Source organism: Hylobates moloch, unplaced genomic scaffold, assembly GCF_009828535.3.
Source record: "Hylobates moloch isolate HMO894 unplaced genomic scaffold, HMol_V3 SCAFFOLD_14, whole genome shotgun sequence".
NCBI classification, from domain to species: domain Eukaryota; kingdom Metazoa; phylum Chordata; class Mammalia; order Primates; family Hylobatidae; genus Hylobates; species Hylobates moloch.
Genome location: NW_026652289.1, coordinates 96288387 through 96300969, shown reverse-complemented (window position 1 = coordinate 96300969; position 12583 = coordinate 96288387). Strand labels below are relative to the sequence as shown.

General features: G+C 43.5%; 2 protein-coding genes across 2 annotated transcripts in view; both read left to right on the top strand.

The window, feature by feature from the left end:
- The window catches only part of GNB5 (G protein subunit beta 5), a 57447-nt gene extending 47455 nt beyond the window's left edge, over positions 1–9992 (top strand). Inside the window, exons 8-11 of the mRNA XM_032174173.2 lie at positions 3908–3956; positions 6116–6212; positions 7518–7684; positions 9379–9992. Of these exons, the coding sequence (XP_032030064.1) occupies positions 3908–3956; positions 6116–6212; positions 7518–7684; positions 9379–9390 (325 nt within the window). The 3' untranslated portion in view covers positions 9391–9992. The remainder of the gene's footprint in view (positions 1–3907; positions 3957–6115; positions 6213–7517; positions 7685–9378) is intronic.
- Positions 9993–11556: 1564 nt separating this feature from the next.
- BCL2L10 (BCL2 like 10) overlaps positions 11557–12583 on the top strand; it is an 11078-nt gene continuing 10051 nt past the window's right edge. The window contains exons 1-2 of the mRNA XM_032174172.2: positions 11557–11572; positions 11968–12079. Of these exons, the coding sequence (XP_032030063.2) occupies positions 11557–11572; positions 11968–12079 (128 nt within the window). The remainder of the gene's footprint in view (positions 11573–11967; positions 12080–12583) is intronic.

Here is a 12583-nt window from a genome sequence, read left to right as displayed (position 1 = left end):
GACATGAAAAGGGCCAAATGACACCGGCAGATGCAAGGGATGCACTATAGAAGAACCCTGAGCTTAGGGAACCCACATCTTTTATCAAGGGCAGCAAGCAGCAGTCCATTTACTAAGACAGGGAAGACTGGAGGGATAGGGGGAGGAGGTGGGCTTTGCACATGGATTTAGGAGCTCTGTTTGGGGCTAGTTAGGTTTGAGATGCCTATTAAACATTCAAGATGTCAAGTAAGTGGCAGGATCCATGAATTAGATCCCGAGAGAGGTCAGGACTTGCCACGTATGGAAGATGGTACTGTTGAGACAGTTTATAAAGTATTTTCATTATACTTAGAACTCCCAAGAATCTTCATTATACTTAGTGGGAAAACATGAGAATTATTTCTCTTAAAAACAAGAACAAAAAAGAATACTTACCTACTTTAGTACTCCTTGCCCTCAAATGTGGGATAAGGAAAAAAGAAAAAAAGAGTCTCACTTATTGTAAATATGCAGTAATTACCTAGAAAATCAAAAGAAATCAATCTGAAAATTACTACAGATAGTAATTGAAGTTAGTAAAATGCAAGATGGAAGATAAAGCCACAAAAATAAGCCCCTATGTATTAATAAAGTACAGTCATTCCTTGGTATCTGTGGGAGATTGGTTCCAGGACCTCCCTCAGATACCAGAATCCTACATAAAACGATGTAGTATTTTCTCAGGGTATGCTGAAGTTATAAAAATAAATAAATAATAAAATTAAAATAGTATAGTATTTGCGTATAGGCTATGCACATCCTCCCGTGTACTTTAAATCATCTCTCAATTACTTATAATATCTAATAAGTGTAAATGCAATATAAATAGTTATTAGACTGTATTGTTTGGAGAATAATGACAAGAAAAAAGGTTCAGTACAGATGCAACATTCCTTTTTCTTTTTTAGAATATTTTTAATCTGCAGTTGATTTTATCCATGAATGTGGAATCCATGGCTATGGAGGGCCAAGGTACAGCTTTAAAATGCACACACTCAGCTGGGCGCTGTGGCTCACGCCTGTAATCCCAGCACTTTGGGAGGCCGAGGTGGGCAGATCACTTGAGGTTAGGAGTTCGATACTAGCCTGGCCAACATGGTGAAACCCCGTCTCTACTAAAAATACAAAAATTAGCCAAATGTGGTGGCACATGGCTGTAATTACCAGCTACTTGGGAGGCTAAGGCACGAGAATCGCTTGAACCCAGGAGGCAGAGGTTGCAGTGAGCTGAGATCGTGCCGCTGCACTCCAGCCTGGGCAGTAGAGCGAGACTCCTTCTCAAAAATAATAATAATAAAATAAAATGCACACTCTGTCACCTGAGCTGTTTCATCTCCCCTGAACCCTCTGCCTCTAACCTCCTTTGACCATCAGTTTTCAACTTAGGCTTCCTTCTGTCCAGAAAGCCCCCCTGGTTTCCAGGGCTGAGTTAGGTGCCCTCCTGTGTGAGGGGGACCACACTGCATGGCCAATTTACTCATCAATCTCCTGCACTGAGGAAGTCAGAGAGAGAGACAGAGAGAAAACGTTATGGTGGTAACCAAACTTTTAAAAATATTTATGAATTCTTAATGGCAGAAATAAAAGAAGATGTTGATAAATGGAGACATAAACCCAATTCTTGATTGATAGGGAACACTGTAACTTAAAAATTTAAATGGCCATTTTTCTATATACAGTGAATGCAGTTTCAATTAAGTTATTTTACGGAATGGTGTAAACTGACGCTGAGACTCATCTGACGGATGCTACAGGGACTGATTCAGTGGGCCGTGTTCAGGGTACCTTTTGATTTTCTTCCAGGGCGAACACTGGCTACCATGTCCACCCAAGGCTCAGGTTATACTGAGCATTGTCATTGTTCTCTTAGCATGCCCTTGGTTATACACTGAATTAGTTAGGACATGGGCTTGTATGAGAGAAGCCCAAATAGCAGTGACTTAAACCAGATGGAAGTTTGTTCTCACCTTAAAATCTGAGCTGCTATGATAGCTCGTGCTGTCTTCGCAACCCATTTCCTAGGATGGTGCTCAGTCTCCTGCCCCCACTGGCCTACCACCATGCCTTCTTTCCAGCTGGTTGGTGGAGGAGAGTTGCATTTATCACTTCTGCCTGCATCACATTAGCCACAACATGATCACATGGCCACATCGGGCTATAGGAAGACTAGAAATATAGTTTTCATTCTGCCATGTGCCCAGGAAAAACAAAACAAAACGAACTAGTGTTTCTCAATGGTGTTCACTATTAGCATTTTGGGAAGGACATTTCTTCATTGTAAGGGAATGTTCCATGTAAGACATTTACCATCCCTATGGCCCAGCTACTGAATTCCAGTAGCACCCTCTGGGTTTAGTGCCATTCAAAAAATCCTGCTTTTATTTAACCACAGCTATAGGAGACAGAGAGAGGGGACACTGGGGGCACAAAAGGTCTCTTCCAGATAATCTATGTATTACCTGGAAGATAATACACTTGGTCCCTGAACTTCCCACCAGCAGAAGGAAATCATAGCCCATGTGGCCCCAAATGGTATTTGATCTAGAAATCATTTTGACGTTGGAATATGGATGCGTCCGATACTCCATGAATTCATAATGCTTTCAAAAACATAATGTGCCCACACTGTGATGGACTGACTGGGGCAGAGCTGAAAATGGTTAACATCTCTCATCCAGCTTTTCTGTTCTCCATCCTGTCTTTCAGGCCAGTGTAAGTTAGTCACACAAAGTCAAGCTTCCCTCTCCTTTGCCAAATGTTTTGACTCTCACCTCCCACTGGTAAGAGGAATAAATAATGTTTTAAAAGGACTCCTCCTCCTGCGGCTTTTGTGGAACTATAGGGTAGGTCAGTGGTATGAGAAAGGAGAAACAGCGCAGGTGCGGTGGTTCACACCTGTAATCCCAGCACTTTGGGAGGCCTAGGAAGGTGGATCACTTGAGGTCAGGAGTTCGAGACCAGCCTGACCAACATGGTGAAACCTCGTCTCTACTAAAAATACAAAAACTAGCCCGGCAGGGTGGCAGGTGCCTGTAATCCCAGCTACTTGGGAGGCTGAGGCATGAGAATCGCTTGAACCTGGGAGGTGGAGGTTGTAGTGAGCCGAGTTCATGCCATTGCATTCCAGCCTGGGCAACAGAATGAGACGCAGTCTCAAAAAAAAAAAAAAAAAAAAAGGAGAAACAATGGAAGGTGTGGGGAACACAGCTGGGTGAGGCAGAGCGGAGGGGTTTAAAGACATTTGCTCTCATTCTGCCTCTGGCTTATAATTTAGGGCCCATATTTCTCACTAATCATTGAGAAGACAATGACTATAGCAGTAACAATCATCATTTATTGAATGTGTTTTAATTGGCACCATGCCAGATTCTTTGCATGGACTGTCTTATGTAATCTTCACAGCAGAAAATATGCATTATTACTCTCACTTTTCAGATGAGGAAACTGAGGCTGGGCAAGAGGAAGTCATTTGCCAAAAGTATCGCAGGTAGTAAATGGTCAGTGCAGACATCCAATGTGGCTTTGTGCGTCTGATTCAGTGTCTGTGCTCATAACCACTTTCTTATCCCTGAGCTCTGGGCCAAGTCTTAGGAATTAGATATGTGATTAAGGGAAACTATATTTACAGGGGGTCTGCTCTGTGTTCTGTGCCTGATATCAACACATATTATTTCACTCTGCAAGGCCAGCGTCACTGTCCCCCACTAACAGGGAAGAAAACTAGAAATCAGTGGGCCTGACATAGGAGCTTTCTCTTCCGTCTTCTGCTGCAAATGTTCCTTGAGTCCCTAGAAGTAGAGATTCTGATTCCAAGGGCCTAGCATGGTTCTGATGGGCATCCAGGGTCGGGAATCACCACCCTAGATAAAGTACTTTCTCTCTGCAGGTACTACCCCAGTGGAGATGCCTTTGCTTCAGGGTCAGATGATGCTACGGTATGTTTCTAAGTTTTTGAGAGCTTTTCCTATTCAATAGAGGGATCTGCTAACTTATTTTAAGAAAATAACTATTTTTCTGGTTACAGAAGTAACAAGTATTCAATGAAGAAAATTTAGGGGAATATTAAATTACCTTGATCTCCTCACCCAAGAAAAATCATAGTTGAATTAATTCCTTTCTGTCTTTTTTTCTTTTTAACAAACAAAATGCTTTATAATTTGGCATTTTCACTTAACAGAATGTGAACATTTTCCCAGGCTGATAAATATTTCTCTCCATTATATTTTCTTAATGATTGAGTAGTATTCCATGTTATGAACGTGACATTCGTCTTCAATTTTTGGACATTTGGCTTTTCTCAAAGTTTTTTTTTTTCTGTTAAAAACACTACTGTAAGTGTTTTTGTACCTCTCATCATTTCCTTAGCATTCTCAGACATAACTTGCTGAGCCATAAATAGACCCAGTTTTAAGGCTTTTGATACTGATTGCCAAATTATTTTCAAGAGAAAAAAATACTTTCTTGTTGCCCTCAAAATATCAAATATCTTATGAAATAATGGTTTTCATTCTAATTTTCTGCTAAAGAAATTACAAAAGAATAGATTGAGAGTTTTGAAATAATGAAAATTTAAAACTTCTGTATATCAAAGATATATAACAAAATATATATGGAAATATATATGGAAAAATATATATGGAAATATATTGTAACAAAATTATAACAAAATATAATTATAACAAATATATATGGAAAAATTCTTGCCACATACAGTACAGACCAAGTTGAAATCCTGTAGATATGAATGGAGTTACATAAGCAATAAAATGAACACTCCAATTAAAGAAGAGGGTAAAATGCAGGTCATTTACAAAGCAGTGAATCCACAACGGCAAGTAAACACCTGAAAATATTTTCAAAGTCACCCATAATCAAAGAAATGCATGTTTTAAGTTTTAAGTGATCGGATGCCCATTTTGCCACTTGGATTAGCAAAGAAATGCCCAGAGGTTGGGTTGGTGGAGAGCCTGGATCAACCCTGGGGTCAGGATAGTTGGCACCACCCTCCTCCTAGAGGGCAGATTTGCCATATGAATCAAGAGCTTGAAAACATCTCTACTTGGCTGGGCTTGGTGGCTCATGCCTGTAATCCCAGCACTGTGGGAGGCCAAGGTGGGTGGATCACCTGAGGTCAGGAGTTCAAGACCAGCCTGGCCAATGTGGTGAAACCCCATCTCTACTAAAAATACAAAAATCAGCTGGGTGTAGTGGTGGGCACCTATAATCCCAGCTACTCAGGAGGCTGAGGCAGGAGAATCGTTTGAACCCTGGGGAGGCAGAGGTTGCAGTGAGCCGAGATCGCGCCATTGCACTCCAGCCTGGGTGACAAGAGCGAAATTCCGTTTCAAAATAAAATAAAATATAAAATAAAACATCTCTACTTCTGATCTGGTCATGCTATTTCCTGATAACTCTTCTAAGGATTCTATTTCTTAACCTAGTCTAAGGAAACCAGAAATACATGTAAAGATTTTTATATAAGAATAGTCATCATAATATTATTTATAAAGAGAAAAATTAAATACAACCAAAACAACAGGGTTTGGCTAAATAGATTCTGACATATTCAATAACTATGTACATAACATTTTTTGAAGTTCTCTTCTAATGATATGAGAAAGTACGTATAACCTAATGTTAATAAAAGCAATAATCAAACATCCAACCCATTCAGATACACACAAAAAATACAAGTAAGACTGAAGGAAACAGCTCAGAATTAGTAAATACCTCTAGGATTTAGGGTGACCTTCATTTCCTTCTGTATACATTTCTGAATATTTCCAAATTTTCTACAGTGAACATGTGTCCTTTATCAGAAAAAAAAGTGGGGTCTCATTTATACCTGAAGAAATTTGCTGTATTTGCCGTTTCTTTACTGACTCATAGAGATTAATAGGAATCAGGACTCTTTACTGACTCATAGAAATTAACAGGAGTCGGGACTAAAGGATGAAATAACAGTAGGGAAAACTAAGTTTTTCCTTCATCTTTTAAACTACACAAGTCACTAGCACCTGCCTGTAGCTCTGTGGTCATCACGTCACCAAACTGAAGCCAGAAGTAAGTGCTTCTTTCTTTATTTGCTCCCTAGTGTCGCCTCTATGACCTGCGGGCAGACAGGGAGGTTGCCATCTATTCCAAAGAAAGTATCATATTTGGAGCATCCAGCGTGGACTTCTCCCTCAGTGGTAAGATTTTATTTCAGAAACTTTTCCCAGGACTGTAAGACAGGACCAGAATGAAACTAGCACTCCATCATCACTCAGTTCCTTTTCATCAACTGAGCTTCCTGTGGACCAGTATGCGAAATCATCCATATTTGCACCACTTTTCCTCCTCTGAGCTTCTGACCTCCCACTTTGCCCTGCCCCAGGCAACTTCACTCCAGGGGGAAATGAAGGCTGTATACCCACCTAATGCTGTCCTTCAAGGCAATGAAGTGTCAGAAATTCACTTCCACAATGCCCTCAGGCATTTTCTCCCCAGCCTTTGCTTCTCTTCATGCCCCAAAAGGAACTTTTCTGTAAGGTGGAGGTGAAGCAAGAGTCCCTTCTCGGCAGGACACTGTGGCTCACGCCTGTAATCCCAGCACTTTGGGAGGCCGAGGCAGGCGATCACTTGAGGTCATTAGTTCAAAACCAGCCTGGCCAACATGGTGAAACCTTGTCTCTACTAAAAATACAAAAATTGGTTGGGCATGGTGGCACATGCCTGTAATCCCAGCTACTCGGGAGGCTGAGCAGGAGAATCGCTTGAACCTGGGAAATGGAGCTTGCAAGTGAGCTGAGATCGTGCCACTGCACTCCACCCTGGGCAACAGAGCGAGACTCTGACTCAAAGGGAAAAAAAAAAATGAGTCCCTTCTCAATGCCCTGAAGCTCATGGCTCCTTTGTGGGAAGCTGCTAGTGAAACAGCATAGCTCCAGAAGGATCCCGTCAAAGAAAGAAAGAAAAATAGGAAGTTAAAGCAGAGCTAACAGGCTGGCTACCTGGACCACTCCATCTCCCCAGACACATCCCTAGACTAACTGCACAGGAAGTTCCTGCTGCTGCCTGGAGCATCTTTTCCCTGCCTTCTCTACGTGACAGACTCCTATTCAACCCTCAAGAGCCAACTCAAATGTCACTTTAACTTTCCCTGTTTAAACAAGTTTTACAAGTTGTTAACTAGCAAATGACTAAAAATAATTTACTTGTGTCTGCAGTGCCCTCCTTGATCCCCCTTCCTCTCTGGTCCCATAGCACTTTACGCGTGTAAAGCACTTGCATTATGGCTGTTACCATGGGATGCTACAGTGATCTGTTCCTCTCAGCCCCACATCCTCCACCGGGGACAGGGGCTGTGCTTTCTCCCCTTTGAATCCTTGAGGCAAAGCACAGTGCCTAGGACTCAGTGGGCCTGAATCACTGCTTACTGAATGAATAACAGTCATGTAATGAGAAACAGGAAGCAAGGAACTGGCTTAACAGCTATCATCTCACCCTGCTTCAAGGTCGCCTGCTGTTTGCTGGATACAATGATTACACTATCAACGTCTGGGATGTTCTCAAAGGGTCCCGGGTCTCCATCCTGTTTGGACATGAAAACCGCGTTAGCACTCTACGAGTTTCCCCCGATGGGACCGCCTTCTGCTCTGGATCATGGGATCACACCCTGAGGGTAAGAGAGATGGTTTTCTGTTTTCCTGTGTGTGAGAGGAGAGAGGGGCGTGACGGGCCTTCTGAAGCAGAGGGAAGGCTAGCAGAGGAAGCTCAGGTGGGCCTGGTCAGCCTCGCCGAGCTCTCATTTCCACTCTGCCCACAGCCACAGAGGGAACGAGTTGCCTGGAGAGGTAGTGAGTGCCGCGTCAGTGCAGGTATTCTCGCACAGATTCGACAACTGCGTATCAGCCTGTAGGTGAGGGAATAGTTAGGCTTGATCATCCAGAAAGTTCCTTTTGACCCTAAAAGTCTGATTCTTGTGATTCTAGCCTTTGGCAAACCACAGATAACCAGTCTTTCCTCCTATAGTATAGGGTTCTTATTATGATTATTGACCTTGTGATGACAAGGGTCACAGATCCAGGAAGCTGTGAAGCCCCTGAAATTATTACTTTTTTCTTCCTTTTTTTTTTTTTTTTTTTAGTTTTTCTATAGCTTAATCTTGGAAATGAAGACCCTGAAATTATATGCCAAATTTGGGGTGTATGCATTTTGTCCTCATGGCTTTCATTAAATTCTCAAAGAGAGCTCCATGACCTTGTTGAGTGTTGGCTCACCCAAAATACTACCAAAATAGCCTGTTTAAGCTGGGCATGGTGGCTCATGCCTGTAATTGTAGCACTTTGGGAGGCCAAGTCAGGCAGATCACTTGAGGTCAGGAGTTCCAGACCAGCCTGGGCAACATGGTGAAACCCTGTCTCTACTAAAAATACAAAAATCAGCCAGGCGTGGTGGCATGCACCTGTAGTCCCAGCTACTTGGGAGGCTGAGGCTGGAGAATCGCTTGAACCCGGAAGGTGGACGTTGCAATGAGCCAAGATCATCCCACTGCACTCGATCCTGGGCAAGAGAGCAAGACTTTGTCTCAAAAAAAAAAAAAAATAGCCCATTCATAAAGCAAAGCTAAATTTATTGCTTACCTCATTGTGGAACATCAAGAATTGGTAGAGGTGTAGTGGCATCTCAGAAGAGGATGACAAAGGCATGCATGAGGTTTTTTTGGTCTGGTTTAAGGCAGGTCTTTGTTACGGGGCACTTAATTAGGATTGGACGACTTTGTGGCATAATAGTTTTAGGATTGCTGGACACAGGGGTGGGGGATGGTTTCGAACAAACCCTTTACAACTAAATAGTCATTTGATGCTCTATATTGTCCTGAGACATGGGTGTGTTTTCTAAAGAGGGTAAGTTGATAGTCTAGTGTTAGGATAGAGAAAAGGATTTTTGCAAAATTCCTGAAACAAATAAAAAAGTTATCTGTGAGTTCATCTTCCTGGGTAAGAGTGTCCTAAGTGAGTAGTCATGTTAATGTATATGGTGAGCTGTATGGTTTCAAATGGTTTTGGTTGTCAGTCTGGAAGAGTAGCCAGGCCCTAGTAAGGAGGCTGCAGATGCCCCACAGACAGTTAACTAAGGGAGGAGAGGATCTGGTCCAAAGCAGCACCTTTGCACTGCTAGGAGTACAGTGTTATCCTTCTAAGGCACATGAGCACCCTATTTTGGATGGAGTGTGTATGTTTATGTGTGTGTACACACACACATACATGTATGCCCATGCATGTGTGTGAATAGACTAATTTTATCTCTTTAAGCTCAAGTTTTGTAAGTTGTTAACTACAAAGGTCTAAAAACTATCTGTTTGTGTCTTCACAGGTCTGGGCCTAATCATCTTCTGACAATGCACCCACGTATACCTGAGAATTTGAAATCTTCACATGTAAATAGATATTACTTCTAGAGGAGCTTAGAGTTTATTGCAGTTTAGCTTAGGGGAGCAACGCATGGCTCACAGATCACTAAGCGTCTCCAATATGACTATTAAAACTGTCACCTCTGGAAATACACTAGTGTGAGCCTTCAGCACTGCAAGAATACCTTCAAGTACGGTATTTTTCTTTTGGAACACTTTTTAAAACGTATCTGTTTTTAAGGTTATTCTAAATTATAGTAGCCTCAACTCATTCTGTCACCAGTAGAATTCAGCAGTTAATATATTCCATATTATTTCTTTGAATCAATTCATTTTCAGAGCACTTTAGAGTCTGATATTTCTTGATGTGCACTGTGATGCCTGGAACCTTCCTCTGGAAGTGCTGGTTTTATGGACTGAGGACTGGTAACTGGTCTGTGATAGAAGCAAATTCCAATTCCACATGTAATTAGACAAAAATCACTTTTTTTAGAATGTGTTTTTATTGTAAAAGTATCTTTTTCAGCTTCCTGTTCTATTGTCTTTTTTCAGATAAAACATTTTTGTCTATGGTGAACTGCTGTAAATGACGCAGAGAAATGCCTAAAAAGGACAGGTGGTTTGACTCATGGATGATGATAATGTCACTGTGTCACTTGGACAGGGCGTTTTCTCTGAATTGAAGGGAAAGCCAATGCTGTTTGTAAACAAATGCTTCTGAGAGCAAACAAAACTCTTCTGTGTGGGAACACAAGATAGTAAACTTATTTAAAAACCTATTAGTAGAATTAGTGGAAGCACTTAGGTTAAAGTGAATCTTGTCCATGTAGATTATATTCATATGTATTGCATTGCAATTATAATTACATATGCAGATTGATTGATAGTCATGAATAATAACGTCTGCTCTTACAGAGAAAGAAAAACAATATTAAAAGATCTTCTCTTTATTTGAGACTCAGAATTCCTTCTGGAAGAAGGAAGTGCTTTTTTTTATAGGATCCCTTCTTTTCCTTTTTTTGTTTTTTTTGTAAGATGTAGATGCTTATTCTTTGCTTTAGAAAACTTCTCATTTAAAAAGATGGCATGCACCTAGGGGAATAAAAGGTCACCTCAGACACCAGATGTCATTCCTGGTGAGGCCTGCCTCGTGGGTGGCCTGGGGTCTGCCGGCAGGTTCTGGCCGCACCTGAAGGCTGCGTGCACCCTGTCCCCTGGACAGGTCTCCTCTCCTGGTCCTGCTCCAGACCAGCCCTTCTTCTAGTGGTAGCTCTGGCTTTGCAGGCCCAGCTCCAGGCCCTGCTCCTCAGAGAGACTCTTCCAGAGCTGGAGCTGGGCACAGCCATAGGACAGGCCTGGACCAGATGCTCCTGTAAACATCCAGGGGTGTGCCAGGCCCACCCTCACAACTGCTTGTTCAGGTATCGTGATGGGCCACTCAGTCCAAAATCAGCCAGGCCAGCTTTTCCATCATCTCACTTCAAATAAACATAATAATTATATTTGATCATTTGCAGAGCAGTTACTGGTGGTTTTATTGTACACCGGGGTCTAGGGTAAAGAAAGAAAAATGAAGGGCCTCTGCCTGCCTCCAGTGAGCCCAGAGAGAGTGCTTTTTAGTCCCAGTAGATTCCAGTCTGGGCAGGGGCTCAGAAAATGGGCCCAGTGTCTGGCCAGCTCCTGCCAGCTGCTGAGGGGGTCAGGGACACCATGGGATTCCTGAGCTCTGCTCCAGAATGTCCCAGAATGGCCCCTGGTGCAGCTGGCCTCCTTGTGGTGGCATCCCCACCCCTCTCTCCCACAGCCATTTTTTTTTTTTTTTTTTTTTTTTTTTGTCTTTGCACTATGCCTTCCGGCTCCCAGAAGTGAAGGAAGGCACAAGAAAGGAAGGAAAGGTGGCCCAGGGGAAGCACATTCCAGGTTCTGTGTTTGGAGGGGTGGAGAGCATCTTCAGGATATGTGCAAAGTAGACTGTGACTTTCCAATCCAAAAAGCCACTTTAAGGGCCCAGGGAAAGTATTCCAGAGAATGCTTCCGCTCCCCGCATGGGCAGGAAGCCCCCTCTGCTGTGAGCATGCGCTCTCGCAGTGGGCGCTGTCAGGATTTGCTGATGAGATACTTGATTTGGACTATGTGACAGCATGTGGAGACTCAGGGGTAAGCTCCATGGAATAGATTGTATTTTGCAGATTGAAAATAATGCTGAGTGCATTTTATAATCAGCTTTTCTGTTTTCCAGAGGACTTGGGGATAAACCTACCAAACCAATTGTGGTGAAGGGGCCAAACAGATGGGCCCCCAGAGGTGTAGAGCCTTGGGCAGCCCCCTCCTGGGCCAGAAAAAACAAAGTTCAGGCAGAAAGATGTGGGTGATGGGTATTTATAGGAAGTATCTGTGACATGAAGCCAAGTCCAGTGCTTTAGAATGCACGGTCAGCCTCTCACCGGTGGGGCCCTGGCAGCCGTCCCTGTTCTCCCAGGCAAGCCAGAGGTGGGCATCCCATTGTCACTGCCCTCTTCCTGCCCTTCTACCTCCTTCCCACCCCTCTCTAGATTATAAGTGGTTTAAAATAGCACAAGGTTGTAAGGGCCTTTGTGCCCCGGGCTCTCGTAGTTTCCAGGCCAGCTGGCTGAAAGGTGGCACCACCGATACTGGGACTCCTCTGTGAGTTAGAGGGATGCCATGGTGACAAAGGAGGGCTGACCTTGGTTCACACCCACCTCTGTCACGTTCACAGAATATCTGATAATATCCGAGTTTTTCTCAGCCTCAGTTTCCCCATCTGTAACATGGGATGGGACTAAAATATGTAAAGTGCCTACCTCAGCCTTTAGCACATCTTCTGCTCTAAGGGTTAGTTCCCAGCTTCTCCCTGCGTCCTCCTCAGTCCCCTTCCTATTTGCCCCCCTCCCTTCTCCCTCCACCTATCTTCCCTCTTTCTCTTCTCTTCCCCTCCTCCTTCCTCTCTCCTCCCTCCCTCCCATCTCCCCCTCCCTCCCTCCCATCTCCTCCTCCCTCCCATCTCCTCCTCCCTCCCATCTCCTCCTGCCTTCCTCCCATCACCCCCTCCTCCCTCCCTCTCATCACCTCCTCCCTCCCTCCCATGTCCCCCTCTTCCCTCCCATGTCCTCCTCCCTCCCTCCCATCTCCTCCTCCCTCCCTCCCATC